This window comes from Furipterus horrens, unplaced genomic scaffold, assembly GCF_987537825.1.
Source record: "Furipterus horrens unplaced genomic scaffold, mFurHor1.1.pri manual_scaffold_6, whole genome shotgun sequence".
Classification (NCBI taxonomy): Eukaryota; Metazoa; Chordata; class Mammalia; order Chiroptera; family Furipteridae; genus Furipterus; species Furipterus horrens.
Genome location: NW_028327176.1, coordinates 101,999,255 through 102,020,674, shown reverse-complemented (window position 1 = coordinate 102,020,674; position 21,420 = coordinate 101,999,255). Strand labels below are relative to the sequence as shown.

At 38.7% G+C, this 21,420-nt stretch overlaps 1 protein-coding gene across 1 annotated transcript in view; it reads left to right on the top strand.

Moving 5' to 3' along the window:
• The window catches only part of OPN5 (opsin 5), a 31,932-nt gene extending 10,761 nt beyond the window's left edge, over nt 1–21,171 (top strand). The window contains exons 4-6 of the mRNA XM_090280466.1: nt 364–698; nt 17,331–17,572; nt 21,108–21,171. Coding sequence (XP_090136592.1) covers nt 364–698; nt 17,331–17,572; nt 21,108–21,171 — 641 coding nt within the window. The remainder of the gene's footprint in view (nt 1–363; nt 699–17,330; nt 17,573–21,107) is intronic.
• The last annotated feature ends 249 nt before the right edge of the window (nt 21,172–21,420 follow it).

Here is a 21,420-nt window from a genome sequence, read left to right as displayed (position 1 = left end):
AATTGGATAGGATCTCAGAGTTTACTCTGGATGCTTTCCCAAGATCCTCTACTATCTTCAGCACGCTCTTACCTTTTTTAATGTTCCCTTTCTCCATCTTTTGTCACTTCCCCCTCCCAAGACTTCTAGATGCCTAGAGAAAAAACCTTCCCTGCGACATCACTTCCAATTTTATTCATTTGGGAAAAGACCCAGCTCTGGAACTTTTCTCTTTTTCCTCCACTCTCCCTCAGGCTTTAGTTATGACTACTTCTCCCAGAAGCCAAAGAAATAACTCCTTGGATGTGGAATTTGACTTATCGAGTGGAGGTATTTGGGTGGAGGGCAGATTATATCTTGGTAATGCTTTTCTTCTGCCTCCAGGGGTTTGGCTGAAAAGAAAGCACACCTACATCTGCCTGGCAGTTATCTGGGCCTATGCTTCCTTCTGGACCACCATGCCCTTGGTAGGTCTCGGGGACTACGTACCCGAGCCCTTTGGAACCTCGTGCACCCTGGACTGGTGGCTGGCCCAGGCCTCAGTAGGGGGTCAGATTTTCATCCTGAACATCCTCTTCTTCTGCCTCTTACTCCCAACGGCTGTGATTGTGTTCTCCTACGTGAAGATCATTGCCAAGGTTAAGTCCTCCTCCAAAGAAGTAGCTCATTTTGACAGTCGTATCCATGGCAGCCACATGCTGGAAATGAAACTGACCAAGGTAAATGCAGTAATAATTTACAGAGCTGTTTTCTAATCATTTAAAACTTCAAAGGGCAAAAAGGATAGGGAATGTTGGAGACTAGAGAACTTAGAATCTCTACTGTTTATGTACTTCTGAACTTTGTTATTTTTTATCTAAGCCTTTGTGGTTTATTCTCTGTCTCAGTCTCTGTCTCTCTCTCTCTCATTTGCACACACATACATATACATGCACATGCAACAATTTTTTCATGCACATGCATGAAATTTGTACAATGGATCTGCCAGAGACTTATTCTCTCTATTGAAGAGAATATTACTGGTTCTTATAAATTCTTTTAGTATTAAGAATAATAACTTTTACGAATTATAAAATAACTCACAATATTTACTGCTTTGTATGGTCTTCGATGGGCATTATTAGGGATATTCTGCCCTCTTGCTTTATTTACAGAGTAAGAGCTTACTATGTCTGCTTGCTTATGGGAAACTTAACACAGGAGCAATTTCTGCAGACTTGGATCCCTTGGTAAATGCTAGTTTCAGAGTTTGCAGCAATTTAGATGTTGTGATGTAAGGAAAAAGATAGATAATTTGAAAATAAACTAGGGTTTTAATTTTATCCCTGACAATGCCAGGTTTGTGACATGGAGCTAAATACCCTTAAGACTCTATTTCTTCACTTGTATAACAGAAGTAGTATTATCTACCTCATTGGATTATGGTGGAGATTTAGTGAGATAAGTATGTCATTCTGTCTTCTGGTACAAAAGGTATGTTAAATAAACCATAACTCCTCCTTCCTTTCATAACTGCTAGGGATTCTGGTAAAGTCTAAGGCAGTGGTCTTTATGTACTTTTATCATGTCTGTCCCTTATGTTGAAAATACTTTTCAGCTCAACCATCAATATAAACGACATACAGGTAATAACAAACTGTGTATTTAATATTAGCACACCTGACTTTCCATCTTTTTAAAGATAAAAATAAATGTAGATGGAAGTTCTAGTAATTCCTTCTGGTACCACAATGAATCATGTTGACAGATAGCCCACTTTCTGGTGTTATCACAGCTTGTGTGAAGGACCAAAGGTCTCAGGGATGTATAATTCATTTACCAGTTTTCTGTCAACTGCAGATGGCTACCTAGTAAGTCAGGGCCTCTATCTTAGTAATATTGCTCTCTCCAAATTCCTGACTTTTTGAAGTTGTGCTAAGATCCCTTGTGCATGATATAAGCTAGAGATTCTTTAAAAAAAATTATAGTTGAAACACAATATTATATTAGTTTCAGTTGTACAACACAGCAATTCAACATTTATATTCCTTATGAGATCACTACAATAAGTCTTGTAACTGTCACCATACAAAGTTATGATAATATTGACTATTTCCCCTTGTACATTATATCTCCAGGACATCATCATCATCATCATCCTCACCTGAGGACATGCTTATTAATTTTAGAAAGCATGAAAGAGAGGGAGATAGAGAGAGGAAGGGAAGAGAGAGAGAGAGAGAAACATTTCTGTGAGATAGAAACCTTGATTAGTTGCCTCTCGTACACGCCCTGACCAGGGATCAAACTGGCAACCTTTAGGTATGTGCCCTGACTGGGAAATGAACCTGTGACCTTTCAGTGTATGAGACAGCACTCAAACCAACTGAGTCACACACACCAGGGCTCATTATTATTATTTTTATAACTGGAGGTTTGTACCTTTTCTTCGCCTTACCTTTTGTATCTACTTTACTCCCCTCTGGCAAGTGTCAGTTTGTTCCGGTTGACTTTTCCTCCCTAAACTCCACATGCTGAATAGGAGGATGTTGAGGGAAGTTTTCATTCTCTAAATCTATACTGATAACCTAAATATAGAGCAGTTCTTCGTGGGCAAAAGTACAGAATCAGGAATCATAATCTACTTCTATCTTATAATTGGCTATAAAGTAGGAAAACTATATCCATAATATGTAGCATAATGAATTGTTATTCATTTTCAGCTCTTCCTTGAGCTCTTGTGTTCTTTTTTTTGTAAAGAAATTTAATCCAAATAAATTAATCCAAGTTAAATGTTGGTTACATTTAATCCAAATTCTATTGTATGCCAAGCACTGTTCTAGGAACTGGGTGAATGCAACAGCAATAATAGTTTTTGGAAGCCCAGGGCAACAACATAATGTCTGTCACACTCGTCTGTGGGTTTCAGTTGACCTTGCATCCCTGTAGTTTGACATACCAGTCAAGTTGCTGAGATGTTATATGATGTTCTCTCTCTTCTTGCCACCCCACAGTGTTATGGGCCTTGGGACATTTTGATGATCTTGCTTAGTGAATCTGGGTCCTCATACCCATGAGGGCCCTTCTTCTGTTTCTCTGAGTCTGTTACTCATTATTCTCTCTCCTGTTTGTTGAATTGCTTGAATTCACCCACTCACAGCTAGCTTTTACAAATATAATACACTAGAATCTTGTTTCTTTGTGCATTCTTGAGGGTGAACAACTTGTTTAGTCAGTGCTTTTGAAGTTCATTATCTATATGAGGTAAAGCTCAGCACACACCATTTATTTGATTTATTATTATTCTCCTTGTCCTGAACTGCACAGATTAAATAGCCAGGCTCACCCAGACCAGATAAACTAAGTGAAAAGTGTAGCTGTATATATGTGTATGATTTTATTTTATGTATATCTTTAACATAAGTACTAACTTATATGTCTATATTATAACATTACCCATTATTTCTATATTTCATTTACATATATAAAAGCTGTATTAAAATGACCTAAGTATAAAATGTTTCTAATTATTAACATGTGTGAAAAAATTTTAAGTCAAAATTAAACTTACATTAAAAAAATAAACATAACTATTGTGTCATCTTCTGTACTAAATTAAAACTATTTTAAGTTACTCTTTAATTTTGACCTTGATTTTCTATACTGAATAAAAATAAGTGGAAACAGCCTCATGCTGGGCCATTTCATAGTCATTTTCCTCTGTTTAGCTGCATCTCAGGACTGGCAATTTGCCTGTTTGCTTGGTGCTTCTGATCTTCAGAACAGCCTGTTTTAAAAGCTTACTACTTAAAGGCCACCTCCCAGGATTCTGCGATCAAAATCATTTACCTTTTCTGTGTACTCTAATTATTTTTTAGGTGGGTTATTACCTGGGTCTGCATTTTGCCAGTCTGGCCTTGTCAACTTAGAAATCGATGTTTTATTTATAACACTTTCTCCACTTTATAGCTTCCTTCTAATTTATTTAAGAAGGTGGTTTTGCTAGACTTTTGTAGCAGGCTGAAATTTCACAGACTACAGAAATTGCAGAGGTGTGTAAGAAAGAAAACAAAAACCCCAAACCCTAAAGAAACCAAAAGGGAAAAAAGCACTCTCTTTCTATGATTCAGTATAATTTCATATTTATGCCTGCATTTGACCATGTAAAAACAGACAATTTTAAACAATCAGGATGAATTCATTTGAATCAAGGGTTTTCCTGCTCTTCTTACAACTATGTTTCAGGAACATTTTTATAATTCCATGGCACCAACGGGCGGGGTCTCCTGGTCTGTCTATTATTTATCGAAACTGGTATTGCAGAGATATTTAAGGTTCCCTCAGGTTTCAGATATCTGTTGTCATGGATCACCTTGCATCCTTCTTGTATCCACTGTTAAGCCTCTTTACATTCATTACCAACTCTAGCTACTTCCACATCCTTCAGCTACAAACCAACTGGTGGCTGCTGGGAGTTTGCTTAAGACCCCGGAAAGTGAGGTATATGTTTTCTGTTCTATTGACAAAGCACTGGGGATCTATTACTCACCCAACCCCATCCCTGGTCCCCCATGCTCAGCTCAGTGGAATCGCTTTCAGGACAGCTTCTGAAGGTCAGTTACCAGCTCCTCTGATGCAGCCCCTCACCTTGGGACTGCAGGTTCTTTACCCAGGCTGCAGTGGGAAAACTGGCTCCTGTATCCACTTGCATCCCTTGAATTGTCTGTGTAAGTTTAATGCCTCAAGTCATTCAAGTCCCTGGCTGTAGATACTCAAAGTCATCTTTAATCCCACTCAAAATTCTTTTCTCTCAACTATTTTCTCTCTTGTAGGTTTCCAATTTCTGTTTTGAAACTCAGAAGCTGAGAAATGAATGTTTTACTTCTTTGGGTATTTCAGCTTCTAAAAAGCTTTACACAAGGCAATGAACACTCTTGCTACTGCTTTAATGAGAGGGGATGGTGGAGTCACAGGAAGGAAATACCAGAAGAGTAATTTTTCCAAATATTATTAAGCTAATTCTATTAGTACTTCATATTTATTCATTTAACAGACCTAGATCATTTATAATGTTCCAGACCTATAATTAACATCCAGATCCTGTGAGTATCTGGCTTTCTCTAATTTTTCTATTTCCACCAAAGCCTTTCTGATTTCGCCCGTCTAGTTTTAAGCCCCTCTGTAGGCCATCAGAGCACTTTGGCATATTTACTTTACTGAATCTCATGTTTCTTGCTCTTTTTTGCAAGACAGTAGACACTGTTTGCTGCTTTATGCTTCTCCTCGCCCCCCCCCCATTGCCTTATGCCTGTTAGGTGGTTAATCAAGACTGCTGTAATGAATACATAATTGAATAAACTAAGCCAAATTACCTCGATGAGGTTAAGTGGTCCTTTGACCCCTGACTTGAACACCGCTTTCCCTTTTATACCTGAAGAGGCATTTGTTTTGTTTTTTTCACTGTGATTTTGAAGTCTTTTTAAAACTCATAAACATAAATGTCTGCTTCCCTCAAATTACTTCTCTCATTTATTGCTTAATGTGTGTTATTTACCATTGAGGATTCAGATTTAGGCAACTGCATGTGAATTCTTTTTATTAAATTATATTTTATTGATTATGCTATTACAGTCGTCCTGATTTTTCCCTTTTGCTCCCTCCATCCAGCACCCTCCAATCCCTCAGGCAACCCCCCCCCTACACACACACACACACACACACACACACACACACACAATATTGATCCTGTCCTTGGGTCATGCATATAAGTTCTTTGGCTACTCCATTTCCTATACTATATTTTATACCCCCATGGCTATTCTGTAACTACCTATTTATACTTCTTTTTTAAAGTATATTTTATTGATTATGCTATTATGGTTGTCCCAATTTTTTCCCCTTGGCCCCCATCCACCTAGTACCCCCTTCCCTCCAGCAATCTCCCCTCCTTAGTTCATGTCCATGGTTGGTAGATGTAAGTTCTTTGACTTCTCCATTTCCTATTCTTTTCTTAACATCCCCTTGTCTATTTTGTACCTACCAATTATGCTTCTTAATCCTTGTACCTTTTCCTCCATTCTCCCCCTTCCCCTTCCCAGCTGATAACCCTGCAAATGATCTCCATATCTATGATTCTGTTCCTGTTCTGGTTGTTTGCTTAGTTTTTTTGTTTGTTTGTTTGGTTTTAGATTCAGTTGTTGATAGTTGTGAGTTTGTTGTTGTTTCTTTTAGTGTTCATAGTTTTGATCTTTTTTCTTAAATAATTTCTTTTAACATTTCATGATGGTGATGAACTCCTTTAGCTTTACCTTGTCTGGGAAGCACTTTAAATGCCCTTCCATTCTAAATGATAGCTTTGCTGGATAGAGTGATCTTGGCTGTAGGTCCTTGCTTTTCATCACTTTGAATACTTCTTGCCAGTCCCTTCTTTCCTGCAAAGTTTCATTTAAGAAATCACCTGATAGTCTTTTGGGAACTCCTTTGTAGGTAACTCTCTGCTTTTCTTTTGCTGCCTTTAAGATTCTCTCTTTATTTTTAAACTTTGGCATTTTAATTGTGATGTGTCTTGGTATGTTCCTCTTTGGGTCCAACTTGTTTGGGACTCTCTGTGCTTCCTGGACTTGTATGTCTATTTCCTCTGCCAGATTAGAGAGGTTTTCCTTCATTATTTTTTCAAATATGTTTTCAACTTCTTGCTTTTCCTCCTCTCCTCTGGAAACGGAGGATGTTGGCATTTTTGGAGATGTCCCAAAGTCTTCTTAAACTCTCCTTGTTTTTTCTAAATTTTTATTTCTTCTGTTCTGGTTGAATGTTTATTTATTCCTTATGTTCCACATTATTGATTTGAATCCCAGCTTTCTTCCTTTCATTGTTGGTCCCCTGTGGATTTTTCTTCATTTCACTTAGTGTAACCTTCATTTTTTTTTTTTTTTATATTGTTGCCATACACAATGAGTTCTCTGAGCATCCTGATCACCCATGTTTTGAACTCTGCATCTGATAGGCTGGTTATCTGTTTCATTTAGTTCTTACTCTGGAGTTTTGTTTTGTTCTTTCATTCAGGTCATATTTCTTTGTCCCCTCAATTTGGCAGCCTCCATGTGTTTGTTTCTGTGTATTAGGTAGAGCTTCTTTGGTTCCCTGTCTTTGCCCACTTGTTAAGTTGTATGGGGCAGAGACTTAGGTATTTGTCAGGGCAGGGCAACCTGCTTCAGTGCTTTGTGGCTCTGTCTGTGGGGAGGGCTGTGAGAGGGGACATTGCCACTGCCTGGCTTCTGGAGGTTTGCCTGGCACTCGTCCTAGTTCCAATCACTTCACCCATTTCATATATGCGACTGCTGCCCTTCCATCTATTGCCTGTGAAGTTCCCCAGTGAGTCCTTCTCACTGGTCCCAGTTCCGTGCTACTTGAGAGGTTTTCTGTCCCACAGATCCCTTGGTGTGGATGAAAGAACTGACTCAGAAACATATTGTCTGAGGAGAGAGAAGGAGGAGTGTATCTCATAGGGGATCACTAATCACTCCTTTCTCAGTTAGGGTTTTTATTGAGTTTACTATGTGCAGAAATGCACAGGGTAAGCCTGCAGACCTCCACCAAATGGTTGGGAGTAAGCATAAAGGGAAAGCATACATCAACATAGGGAGATAAGTAGCAAGACTGTGAGGCACCAAGGCATATTATAGAAATTCAGATGCCTCTTTTTACTCAAACATTTTGTTTTCACATTCTACTGATAAGAATTTGGGGCTACACAAAGCAAGCAGGTTTCATTAGCTTTAAAGAGTACATTGCATCCCTATTCAACTTCTAAACCCCCCTGGAGTGTGGGACTGGCACCATGGTATTTGGGACACAGTGGCTACAGCCCTTTGTATCATACATACTGGTCTCCCACAGTTGCCCTGGTGGTGAATCCCAGAGTGGGTGGGTTTGTATCTGTCCTAAGTTTGTGCAGGCCTTTTAAATGGAATCTCCTGAGAAACCTGCAGTTTCTCCTGCTGCTGCAACCCCCACTGATTTTTACAGCCAGAGTTTATGGGGCTTTATCTTCCTGGGCTGTGTGGTCTGGCCTGGGGCTGGGATCGCTTGCTCCCAAGGTGTCCCTCCTGATTTTTATCCACCACACGTGAATATGGGACCACTTGCTCCACCACCACTCCTCCCCAACTCTGTATCTCTGCCCCTTCTACTCATTTGGATTGGCATGGCTTCTTTAAATCCTTGGTTGTCAGACTTCCATGAAGTTTGATTTTTCTGGCAGTTCTAAGTGTTTTTGTTTGCTTGTTTGTTTTGTTTTGAGGTCAGTTGTAACTCTTCTTGTGGTTTGTGAGGAAATGAAGTATGTCTACCTATGCCTCCATCATTATCAGCCCTGTGTGAATTTTAAGGGTAGTTTGTGAAAAAGCTGAACTGTATTGCTTTATTTTTTAATATAATTAATTAATTTATTTTCTTTGTTTCTTCTTAGCTTAAATGTCACTTCCCAGGGAAGCATTTCCAAATTGAATTCAAGTCTCTATTATATTGTTTTAATGTTGCCTTCTTCTTAAAACTTATCACAATATATAATTAATTTACAATTACACACTTGTAATAATATATAATTAATTTATAATGACATCTTCTTCTCAGAACTTGTCACAGTATATAATGAATTTACAATTACATACTTTTGATTATTTGCTTAATGTCTGGGTTTACTATTAGTAATAAGGTCCATGGGATTAACAACCACGTTATTCTGTTTAATCTATGGCTATTTTTGCCACTAGCCCACTGAGAAGTCTCACACATAAGTGACATTTGTGATTTATTTTAGCTGCCAGTGGCTTAACCCATTTCTGTGTCTGGAATTTTTGTGTTGAGGAATTTCCAACATTTTGTGTCTTGCTGGGGAGTATGGGGGAACAAAGTTTGCCTCTTAGTTTAAAAGATATAAAAATACCAGCTATTAACTTTCCAAGATTTCCTTGCAGCTAGAGCACAGCTAGGACCCGGGGCTCCAGCCATATCAGCCTGTCTCGGGAACTATGACACCAGTGAAAGGGGCAGGAAGATCTCTTCTCGGGTCATGGCTATAGCAGTAGTAGTTTCTGCTTAGCCTCGATTCTAAGTTCAGAATTCCCAGTGAGGCTCCATCCTAACGAACACACTCTTTTTCTGTCTCACTCAGCCAAAGTCAATTTTTGTTGCTTGCAATTCAGAATGTTAATGTATTCACCTTGAGGCAAGTACTTTACTTCTCTGGGCTTTAGTTTTCTCACCTGTGAAAGGAGATATATAAGGGGAATTAAATGATAATAAAGTTACTTTCTAAAACTTTGTCATTCTATGAAAATGTCTGGATTGGTTAGATTGTATAAAGGCCTGAGGTAATAGCTCTTATTTTTAAACCCATTGGCCTGTCCATGTGACTTGAGTATGTGCCTTTCTCTAAGTAGCAGTGGCCTCTCATCTCAAGGGCCTTGATTCATCAGTAATGAACAGTGGACTCGCCATTGTTTTGTTGAACCAGATACTTATATATTTATATTTTCTATTCTTTATACCAGCCACTGCCTAGCTGGGTAATATTGTGCTCAGTTTTAGACCAAAGTTCTAAAACACAAATGCATGAATGACATGACCTGATTTACATGCCCTCCTTTCAAACACAGATTTTGCTTGTTTATAGAGTAGTGTTATTTTAAGATTTGAGAAAATTGCAACTTGGAAGTGTAGAATTATTCTTCCTTTTAAAAAAGTTTGAATTAATATTTTATGCTTGGATCACAACCAAGGCTAACATATGGCAGACACACCAAAGCTCTCACACATTTTTTCTATATAAGTGTATGATGAGGGTCTGGGACAGTTGGCTTTAGTTGCATTCTGCTGATAACATAGAAAGAAGGAAGAAACTCAAACTAGATTTTCTTAGAATTGTTAATTACTTAATTTCTTAAAGATGGTATGAAAGATTAATATCACCACCCTTGCTTTTATATAGACAAGGAAATTGGGGGCCAAAGGAGATAAGTCATGATTGTTAAGTTCTCTGCCTTCCTCCAGGTGATTGGTTGTATAACTCAATGATAGGCTGCCCACTGTGTGGGAGGTAGTAGTCTTATAATTGGCCTTTACTATTGCATTACTATCTTTTAATATCATTTTCCCTCTGGTTGGGAGGAAATCTATAAACTTACTAGCTAGACCCAAGAGAGAAAACTAAATATTATTATTCCTGTGTTCCTGTCAATTATATGCTTTCCTGAAGCAAGCAGGGATTCTCCCCTCCCCATTCTCTCAATGTGCAGGTGTGGTGATCTCTCTTCTTGTGACCTTATCTCATCTCAGACACTAAAATGTATTTCTCATCAGTAATCTAGCTGCTTCTGTAATGTGATTCAATCTTGCTGTTAGTAGGGAATTTATTCCATCTCTTTGGTGCTCCTGTTAAGTCTGCACTTCCACATCAATTCCATGTCTTCTTCTCATCTATTTCATTGTTCAAGGCAGCGTGAAGCTTTAAATGTTGACTGAGTTTTATTCATATCTGGGCAAAGAACCTGGTATCAGGAGCTGAAATGCTGGTTATTAGAGAGTCAGGGGTTCTGTCTCATTCACATTGGTTGGTGGAGCTGAACCATGATCAGAATCCAACCTCCAGAGTATCTCCATATCAGTGACTGTCCCACAATTCTACATAACCCTAGAACACAGAGAAGACAGGACCTCCCTTATTGGAAATCCTATCTGCCAGCATGGTTCAGGTATATTGGGTCCCAAGACAAAGCCTTTTATACCTTGGAGAATTTACTATTCTATTATTGCTTTACTTGGTTAATTTACTGTACTTGATCAATATGAACAATGTTATGTGACACTTGATACAGCCTGAACTATAACTTTAACATGGAGATATCCCTTGGTCCTCTGCAACAAGATCTATTTGAAATGAACCTAGTTGCTAATATAAGTGATTCTTTTGTATATAACAGCTAAACAAGTATTCTGTGGATTTCCTCCCACAAAACTGCCTAATTTAAGAATTTAAAGTTTTACTGCTTTTCCAGTGACCCAAAAGGCAATGATAAAAGTGAAGTAATTAAAAACTTGGAAAAATTAGATAGGTACAAGTGACTGTGTTAGAACTGATTGAAAAATATCTGGGAGAGAAATCCTGGAAAATGAAAATGAGGATGCAGAAATGAGGAAAATGAAGAACATGCTGAGGAAATGATCAAATAAGCTCTAAGCTGAGTAGAAATTTATGGGAAAACTGAGTGAAACATGAAAGTTTTGGGAATTTTTTGTAGCGTGTATCTTAAAATAGTTTTAATGTTTAAAGGAATATATTTTCACAGTAGAAGATTAAAATAAATGTGCCTCATTTTAACTTTGTATTTACTTCAAGAATATGCATAATATTCCTCAATACATTTTATATCTAGGATTTTATCACTCTTTCTGTTTTAAACTTGCTTTCTAGTCACTCAATTTAAAGTGTTTGACTTTGAACTTTTGGTCAAGATGGTAACATAGGTAAGCATGACTCACCTCCTCACACAACCACATCAAAATTACAACTAAATTATAGAAAAACCATCACTTAGAACTGTCAGAAATTGAGTTGAATGAAAGTTTGACAACTGAAGAATTAATGAAACCACATCTATCTAGACTGGTGGGAGGGGTAATGATGTGGAACGGGCTGGTTCCATATCTACATGTGGTAGATAAAAATTGGGGAGGGCTATCTCAGGAGTGAGGAGTCCTAGTCCCAAGCCAGTCACCCCAGCCCAGTGTTCCAGTGCCAGGAAGATAAGTCCCCATAACTGCAAAAATCAGTGGGGATTGAGTTGTTGAAAGAAACTTCTGGAGTCCCAAGAAGTTCCTCTTAAAGAATGACTTACTCAAACTCATCCCCTCTGAGCTCTAGCACTGGAGTAGCACTTGAAAGGTACCAGTGGCATACAGGGAGGAACTGAAGTACCTGACATCAAAGGGAGAGCTGGGGGACAGCTTTCTCAAAGACAAATAGGTGGGCAAGACCATTGTTTCTTTTCTGAACCCTCGCCCCACAGAGCCACAGAGCTGGTGGGTGGGTACCATATCTGAGACTCCATTAACCTGGCTAACACTGTTTGATGTGCCCTGGAGATCTCCTGAGGTTCTGTTCCACCAAACTAAGATCTGTTGACAGTGGTTTTTCCATATGAATGGCTGGTCTTGGCTCATGTTTCACAACTTCCTAAATCCTTTCAAACAAGCAATAGCTGGCCTCAGTGAGTCCCCAACCCCCATATTTCTTGCTAAGTGGCCCTAGGCCTAGCACTAGCAGCATCAAGCCTTGATTCACAGCTTGGCTTTGACTGTGAATCCCCAAGCCTAGCATAAGTAGCAGCTATCTCAGATTGTTTTATAGCTCAGGCAGGGTGGCCCTGGGCAAAACAAAGGTCAGGGCTGACATTAGCCTGCATCACCTGGGAAACCCAAGGGATTGTGCACCCAGTGGACAGTACAGACTACATTGGTGTACTAGGACCCTGCCCCTGCACAGCTGATTCTACACGGAGGGCAGGGGTTGGTAGTCTGTGTTCACAGTCAATCCTTGCAGCTGACTGGCCTTGGTAAATCCTTTCCATTAACCTGCCAACAGCAACCCAGTTTCAATTACAAGAGGAGGGTGTACTCAGCCCATACAAAGGGCATACCTGGAGTATATAGCTTTGGTGATAGGAGAGGCTATGTCACTGGACTCTACAGGACACCTACTACATAATATATAGAAACAAACACAGGGAGGCTCCCAAAATGAGGAGACAAAGACACATGGCCCAAATGAAAGAACATAACAAAACTCTAGAAAATGAACTAAACAAAATGGAGATAAGTAATCTATCAGATGCAGTGTTCAAAACACTGGTTATAAAGGTGCTCATGGAACTTAGTGGGGAATCTCAACAACATGGAAAAGATCCAGTCAGAAATGAAGGATGCACTAATTGAAATAAAGAACAATTTACAAAGAAACAACAATAGAGTGGATGAAGCCAAGAATCAAATCAATGGTTTGGAACTTAAGGAAGAAAACATAAACCAATAATAGCAACAAGAAGGAAAAATAATCCCCAAAACAAACAAACAAACAAACAAACAAACAAAAAACGAGGATAGTAAGCAGCCTTTGGGACAACTTCAAGTTTCTAAATTCGCATCATAGGGGTACCAGAAGGAGAAGAGAAGGAGCAAGAAGTTGGAAACCTATTTGAAAAAATAGTGAAAGAAAATTTTCCCTTATTTGGTGAAGGAAATAGACATGCAAGTCCAGGAAGTACAGAAAGTCCCAAAACAAGATGCATTCAAAGAAGCCCATTCCAAGACACATCATAATTAAAATGCCAAAAGTTAAAGATAAAGAGAGAATATTAAAAGCAAAAGAAATGAAGTTAGTTACCTACAGGGGAGTTCTGATAAGACCTTCAGCTGATTTCTCAAAAGAAACTTTGCAGGCTAGGAGGGATTGACAAGAAATATTCAAAGTCATGAAGAGCAGGAACCTACAGACAAGATTGCTCTACCCAGCAAAAACATTTAGAATTGAAGGGCAAGTAAAGAGCTTCCCAGACAAGGAAAAAAAAAAAAAAAACCTAAAGGAATTCATCACCAAACCATTAATATATGAAACCTTTAAAGGACTTATTTAAGAAAAAGAAGATAAAAAACTATGAACAATAAAATGGCATTAAATACATATCCGTCAACAGCTGAATCTAAAAACACACTAAGCAAACAAGAACAGAGACAGAATTATGGATACAGAGAGCATTTTGATGGTTGCCAGTAAGAGGAAGATGTAGGGGAATGGGTGAAGAGGTGAAGGGATTAAGAAATACAAATAGGTAGTTACAGAGTAGTCATGGGCATGTAAAGTACAGCATAGGAAATGGAGTAGCCAAAGAACTTGTATGTATGACCCACGGACAGGAACAGTGGTCGAAGGACAGCCTGAGGGAATGGGTGGTACTGGGTGAAAAGAGGCATAGGGGAAAAATTGCGACAATTGTAATAGCATAACCAATAAAATAAAATTAAAAAAATAAACTATTTAGCTTTATTCTAATCTGAGAAAAACCACACTGAATTATTTGCTCTGTTTAAAAACTATAGTATATTTAATTCTCCTGTCTCTTTAAAAACAATATCATAATGTAAATGTTTTAAGTCCTTTCTAATGTCCATTGCACACTTCCCCAACAGTAGAAAACATATAAAATGTGAAAAATATTATGAACTAAGTGCTAATCTATTTTCTTCTTTGTCAATGACTTTGGCAGCAACACAGAAAATAGCCTTTAAGATAATGTGAAATCATCATATGACTCACCAAAGGAGAAATAATGGAGCTATGTTAAGTTCCCAGACATCTGTGAAAGCAAGCTTTATTTATGTAGTTACTGTTTATTTAGGGGTTGAGAAAAAATATTCTTAGTGTAAGCATAGAGGTCTCCATTCCTTTTACAAACAAAATTCACACAGACCAAACCAAATGCAGTCTCTTCTGGGTAAGCTTCAGCAAAAATATGGAGAACAAGCAAGTGGGAGACCTGTGCGTGTGCGGAAGCACAGGTGGGAATTTTGGCTCAGGACCTTAAAGCGAGGCAGCAGGACCATAAGGGCTGAGTTTCAGGACATGCAGGAGATCAGGGCTAATTTGATTCATCTCCCTGGGGCTAGATTTTCTACTTGTAAAATTGAGTTAAATTAATATTGTTGAGGGTGGTGGTTATTTGTTTGTTTTTTCCTGCTGCAGTTAAAGTTTAGAGATGAGCCTTGAACTTATTGGGTGGAATTTTAGAACCTGAAATATAAGGGTAGTTTTCCATGCTCCTTCTTAGCAATCGCACACATGTGGGATTCCCAGGGCACACACAAACTACTGACAGGCTGTTCACAGTTCAAGTAGACTGAAGGGTATGGATCATTCCCTGCATATAATACTCTGTTCCCACAAAAGCATATTGAAATGCATAGGCACACACATGATTTTGCTGTAGGAAAATCTTAATTCAACTGGATTTCTAAAATAATAAAGAATTCACAAATATAATTGCTTTAACTTTATTAATAAAACATTTTGTGTCTCATTATTCACCATTGATCCTTCATACCAGTTTGTCATGACCTTGATGCTAGGAAGTATTATATTTTACTTCTTAAATAAGGGAGTGGGGGAAAGAAGTGTTCCCTGGTCTCAGATAGCTCCATTCTCACACCTTCCCAGGGTTTTAGGGAACTCAAAGGTGAAAGGAAGGCCCATGTTTCCTAGAACTCCCAAGTTGTGTCTGATTAGGCTCTTTCTAGTCGTGTGCCCGTCCCTGTTCCTACTACTGTAGCCAGGGGCATGCGTCCTCTGGTCATGTAATGGCTGTGATGCCAAGTCCACAAAACAGCCCAGAGTAGGAAGAGAGGCTGGCAATGCTAAGATACAGGATATATTGAGAAGAGGAACATCAACCCAAACAACAAAACTAGGTGTCCACTACACAGAGGACTCATTTGAATATAGTGTCATTAGAGCAGGTCCTTGAATAATGAATGCTCTTTTATTCAATGTCATTTTGTTATCATGTTGATGAGATGCCATGTGAACATAACTTATTTAGATCAATTAGTCCATAGTAAAATTGATTTTGTTATAAGTTGTTTCACTTAGTTGCAGAACCTATTGATGGTGTTATGTGAGGACTTACAGTATTTACCTTAGAGAAAAATATTCTTGTGGATAACAATTACTTTGAAGTTAGTGTGCTTTCTCTCAACTAGGACCTGAAATAGTTCAAGTTTAAAATTATAACCAAAGCGTGGACTTCATTTGCAAGTATTAGTACTCTGACTAAGACCCCTTTTATTCTTGTATAGACTGTTGCCTAAATAACCTTTTAAGGGTAAAAATTCTATGTGGGCAGAGATTGTACCCGTTTCATTCATTGCTTTATCCTCAACACAAAACGTATAGGAGATGCTCAGTAATACTTGTTAACTGGAGGACAAACAGTGACCTCTCTACCTCCTGGTTTCCACCTCCTCCATTTCATTTTACAGGTTAATCTTCCTACGAATGGCTCTCACTATGTCTCCTGCTCAAAAACTTACCAGTGCCTCAAAGCATAGGGAATTCAGTGCAAGCTCAGTTATTTGTTATAGAAAACGCTGAATACATAGATGTTATCTTTTCTCCCAGCTTTATCTTCCTTTATTGCTTTCTCATACACCAAAGTAAATTGCTCGTAAGTTCCTATACGAACCTCACACATATCTGTCTATGCTTTTGCTCATGCTGGTCTCACTACTATTCCCTTTATTTCCACTTGCCAATGTGCATGTTATATGCTACATCCCTCATGCAACTGTAATTTTGTCCTGTCATGTCACTTAAATCCTGTTTAGTCTGGTACTACAGTTATTTGTGTTCTGAAGGGATACAATTAGGCACAGGCTGTACTGGTACCGCTCACAGCGCTTGCTAGAGTCTTGCACAAAGCGCTTTCCAAAGAAGGGTTTGTTGAATGAAAGTGCGATGATGTGTATGGTCAGGTAGGTAGTTACAGGGCACTAGTCAAGATATATGACTAAAGGGACTGAATTGCGGATGATGAGAAACTAGTAAGGATGTTTTGAGCCCTATTTCTAATTATTTGTTGGTGTGAAAGTTAAGAGGCCTCTAAAATTAATAAAATTTTATAAGAGAAAAGTGCTTTCTGGAAAAGTCTTGTTCCATACAACTGTGTCACTTTGGTTAATGCTCAGTGGATTCTATTCTCCTCTGTAGCTAGTGAATTTCAATTATCTGATCCTGAACTGAATAAAAACTTGAGCCAAAAGAAATAATATTTAATAGAAATCTCTGAAAAAGATTCATATTAGAATTTCAAACAAGGGCAGAGTTTCTAAGTTTCCTGAGGCTAATCTGAGTGGTTTAAAATTTCATCAAGGTGAACATATTTTCCATCTAATTTTTAAATGAATGCAGGCTGAGAAGTCTGGAAATTGCAGGAGCACTGATATCTCTTAAGCATGATTTCCTGCCCAATGTAGGTACAATCTGACAGTGTTTATAGGGTTAAACTTTTGGCCTTTGGATACATTCAAATTCTGGAGCAGAGAATAAATGAAAACTGAGATGTGGTAAGTGGGATAAAAATAAAAATAACTTCTTCTGGCCTCACATTTCAAAATTTCATATGAAATGATTCCTACAGACAAAAAAAAAAAAAAAAAAAGAAAGATAATAGATTTTCTTGGGTGTGAATAGGCTACCCGCCTTTCCCTCATGCCCATCATTTCCACCAGGTGTCTTGATGTTGTTCTCTGTTGCTTTCTCCCACCAGGTGGCAATGTTAATTTGTGCTGGCTTCCTGATTGCTTGGATTCCCTATGCAGTGGTCTCTGTGTGGTCTGCCTTTGGAAGGCCAGACTCCATCCCCATACAACTCTCTGTGGTGCCAACCCTACTTGCAAAATCAGCAGCAATGTACAATCCCATCATTTACCAGGTCATTGATTGCAAATTTGCCTGTTGCCAGAGTGGTGGTTTGAGAGCAACCAAGAAGAAATCTTTGGAAGACTTCAGGTAAAATTTCAGAAGGCAGAAATGAGTGACACTCTTTTGTTTCAGAATCAGAATCACTTGGGGTACCAGCCACTCTAATATGCTGTCTTCTTAGGGTTCATCCTTATCATTTAGGAGGAGTGTAAGGAGGGCTTTATTTTCTGTTCCCGACGTCAAGTACTGAGATGTGTAGGGGATGATGACATGAGTGGAGAGTGAGAAAAGTAATTCTGTTTTTTAAGACTTTTTATGTATTCATTTGTAAATTATGGCTTACAGTCAATATTATTCTGTGTTAGTTTCAGATGTACAGCATAGTGGTTAGAAAATCATGTACTTTACAGAGTAGTGCCCCGATGTTTAAGTACTCACCTGGCCCCATACATAGTTATCACGATATTCCCTGTGCTGTAATCTACACCTCTGTGACCGTTCTGTAACCACCAATTTGTACTGCTCAATCCCTTTACATTATTCTGTTTTTGATTGTAGAGCAACTAAGATATGAAGCTATGTTCATTTGAACAACCATTATGTATCACTCTTCCTTATCTGAGACCAAACCCATGTAACTTCAAGATTACTATTTCGCCTGGCATTGATCCAAAATTAAGTTCTCACAACAGAAATGATTCTCTTGTTTGGGTCATTTCCACTATTAGCTGAGAATATATGATTTGGGCAGGCAAAATAGGAAAGAGGGAGATGACATCTTTACTCTCTGCCAGGTTCTTTATTTCATTTTTACAAGAGCCCTATGTTATTCCTTCTTTAGTCTTTGTCAGGTAAAGAGACTGAGATTCAAGTACGGTTGAGGTTATGTGAGCTGCCCATGTTTACACAGCCAGAAAGTAGTGGAGCAGGTATTTAAATTCAGGTCTATTGGGTTTCTAAACTCTTTCTCACTCATTTTTGCTGTGTCTACTACACAATGAACGAATGAATCTGGGGATCCAGCACCATTTTTCTTAAAGACCCAGGGCAAGTAAAGAGCTGAGGACTAGGGTGGTCTTCTGCATCCACTCAGGGCCAGTCTCAGCAGTGGAACATGGGGCAGGTACCTGGATTCGTGTCCTGAGATGAGGGCTGTTGAGAAGGCCCCAGATTATCTGAGCCCACTTTCTTCCTACTCACTTGAGGTCTAGTTATTTTTCAAAACCATTTTCCACAAGTAAGTAGAAAACAGAGGAGGGAGACAAGGCATAACTAGCCGTGAGAAGATGTGGGTTTTTATCTTGTCCTTTCACTGTGCTTAAATGACCAATCTTTTGACCTTTTCTTTCCTCACCATGTAGGTACAGGCCCGAATGAAAAAGATAAAACAGTAGCACAAATAAAAGGTGGTGTTGTCATTGTTGCTATGGGACAGGGGAAGAACCACAATTTGGAGGTAGAAGACCAGCATTTAAGATTGATTTTGTTATTTACAATAGCTCTATATATTTTGGGACAAATTAACTACTTAGAGCCCAGGATTAAGATGAGCTGATGGCCCTACTCGTTTTCCAAAATTATAAGAATTACACAAAATGCATGTGTGAAAGGGCTAGGTGACCCCCGTCCCCCACCCCACCGCCCTGCCCCCACCTGCCACATACATTGTTGGTGGTTAATAACTTCTCTGTTGAATTGAAAAAAATCAAATGCTGAACCAAAATGCATCTATTTTGGAAGTAGTAACACTTTGCCCTTATCAACTATTAATACTCTATTATGAATACAGGTAGAGAGAATACTTTTAATAGAGCAGTTACTAGAGAAAATAATGAGGCACTTCTTCCTCTGAAGGAGATGGGAATTTGACAGCAATAGCTGAAAGCAAATTTCACCCACCTCTGATTTTGCCTCAGACTGACTCTGTGTTCTGCACACTCACTCACGAATGGGAGCGGTGCGTAAATATTCAGCACTCAACGATGAAAAGAGAGAAATTTATGTGGAAGAAAGTGACTTAAGGCTGTAAACCTTTGGAGAAATCACCAGGAAAGAGACAGTTCAGTTCACCTGCTCCCATTAGCCATTTATATGAAATATGGCCGTTGCTTTGCTGGAGGAAGGCAAAAGCTGTTTCCTCACTGCAGAGTTCCAGTTCTCCGTGGGCACGGCAGGCAGTCATGCTGAAGTGAACAGGAGCCCTTAGATTCTGGGGAGGGTGGAGCATCTTCAGGGGAAGAATGCTAAAGAGGTATGAGGAGCTGTAGATTTTAGAAGGATCTGTTTCAGACCCGAGCAGAAGGGTGAGAACTGGCCATGAGAGGTTTCTTTATAACTTCTTAAAGAAAACAAAACAAAACAAAAAAAATCTTGTTTATCTTTGTTGTTAGTAAGAAGCTAAGAGAGTAGGTAATGTGGAGGCCTGTAGAGTGAGATGAAATGGGATAGAGCCAGTTTAGAATGGGGAATGTTTTACCAAAACAATTAAGTCAAATTACTCTGAATTAATTAGTATCTGTATTCTTTCCTTTTCTGAGCTTGGAAATGTATTTGCTTTTAATAGAAGACCCTCCTGGGAAATAGTTTGACTTCAAATAAAAGAGCTAATGTGCTGAATATGAGATTGTGGAAATAAGTTTTGAGTAACTGTAATAGTTCATTAAAACTTAACTTACCCCTTCCCACCACCGCCCCACATTGAGACTCTTAAGATTTTGTAGAGGCTGATAAATTTAAAAAATATGGTCAAGAGCCATTTTTGAAATGTTATAATTCACCTCCCTGACCCAGGGTATTCAGGTTTAGTCTCCTGTATTTCGTAAATAGTTTTTCTCCACCTTGCTCTCTGTAAGAGACACCTGGGAAATGGAAGAACTACGGCTGCATGGACCTCACTTGCAGGGATTTGGTTTTAATTGGTCTTGATTGGAACTAAGCTTTAGTTGTTTGATTGTTTAACTCTCCAGATAATTCTCATTTACAGGCATCATCAAAAGCCAGTGACCCAGAGCCTGGGAAAGAAAAACATTAGCGGAGTTCACGGAGTCAGAGGCCTTTCACCTGCCTGCATAGACAGCAATGGTCACCGACTGTCGGTGGCAGGTGACCCAGACCGCAGATGCTAGGCCAATCTTAGATGGAACATAAAAGTGCAAAAGACACAGGGTATATGATGAAGAATGAAAACATTTTACATTATTAGGATTTTAGTAAAGATAAAGAATAAAAAACAAAACTCTGAAGTCCACATTGCTATTGTAAGCAGGTTTCCCCTCACCACCTTAGTGTTAATGCTGTCTTTGCAAAAGAATGCTCTTTTCATAGGTGAGTCCCAGGGCCCAACTGAGTGGTAGATAGGTATGCAGTGAATTTTTTCCTGGAGGACAGCAAAATCACTAGGGCACAGAAACTGTGCCAGGAACAAGTGGCATTTTTTTGGAAAGCTCTTCCAAAGGAACTTCTTACTTCTTAACTTTGAAAATTCTAAATTGAATTACTACTTTTCATCATTTTAATTCGACTCTGGTGCATAAAATTTTCATGGTCACTTTTGACATGATATACCTATGTGTGTGTGCATGTATATAATGCGTATTAAATTGCATTTTTCTCCTATGTCTAGGCTGCACACCATAAGCACCGTCAGAGAGTCCTCTGCTGTGCTGGAAATCCATCAAGAGGTATGAAGATGGACACAGCATCTCTCATGGACACAATTATTCACTTATTTGCCTCTTCACTGCTGTTAATGTTTGATTGTAAACACACTTTTCTCTTTAGTATATTTTTATATTTATACACTTTTCCTCTTTTTCCTTAGGCCAGGATTTACTGGGAAAATTCCAATGGTCCAAAAGAATCTAGATTATAGGATGCTACTTTAAGGAATATTATTAGAAAGAGTATCCCTGGATTTGTCTTTTTTATTATTATAT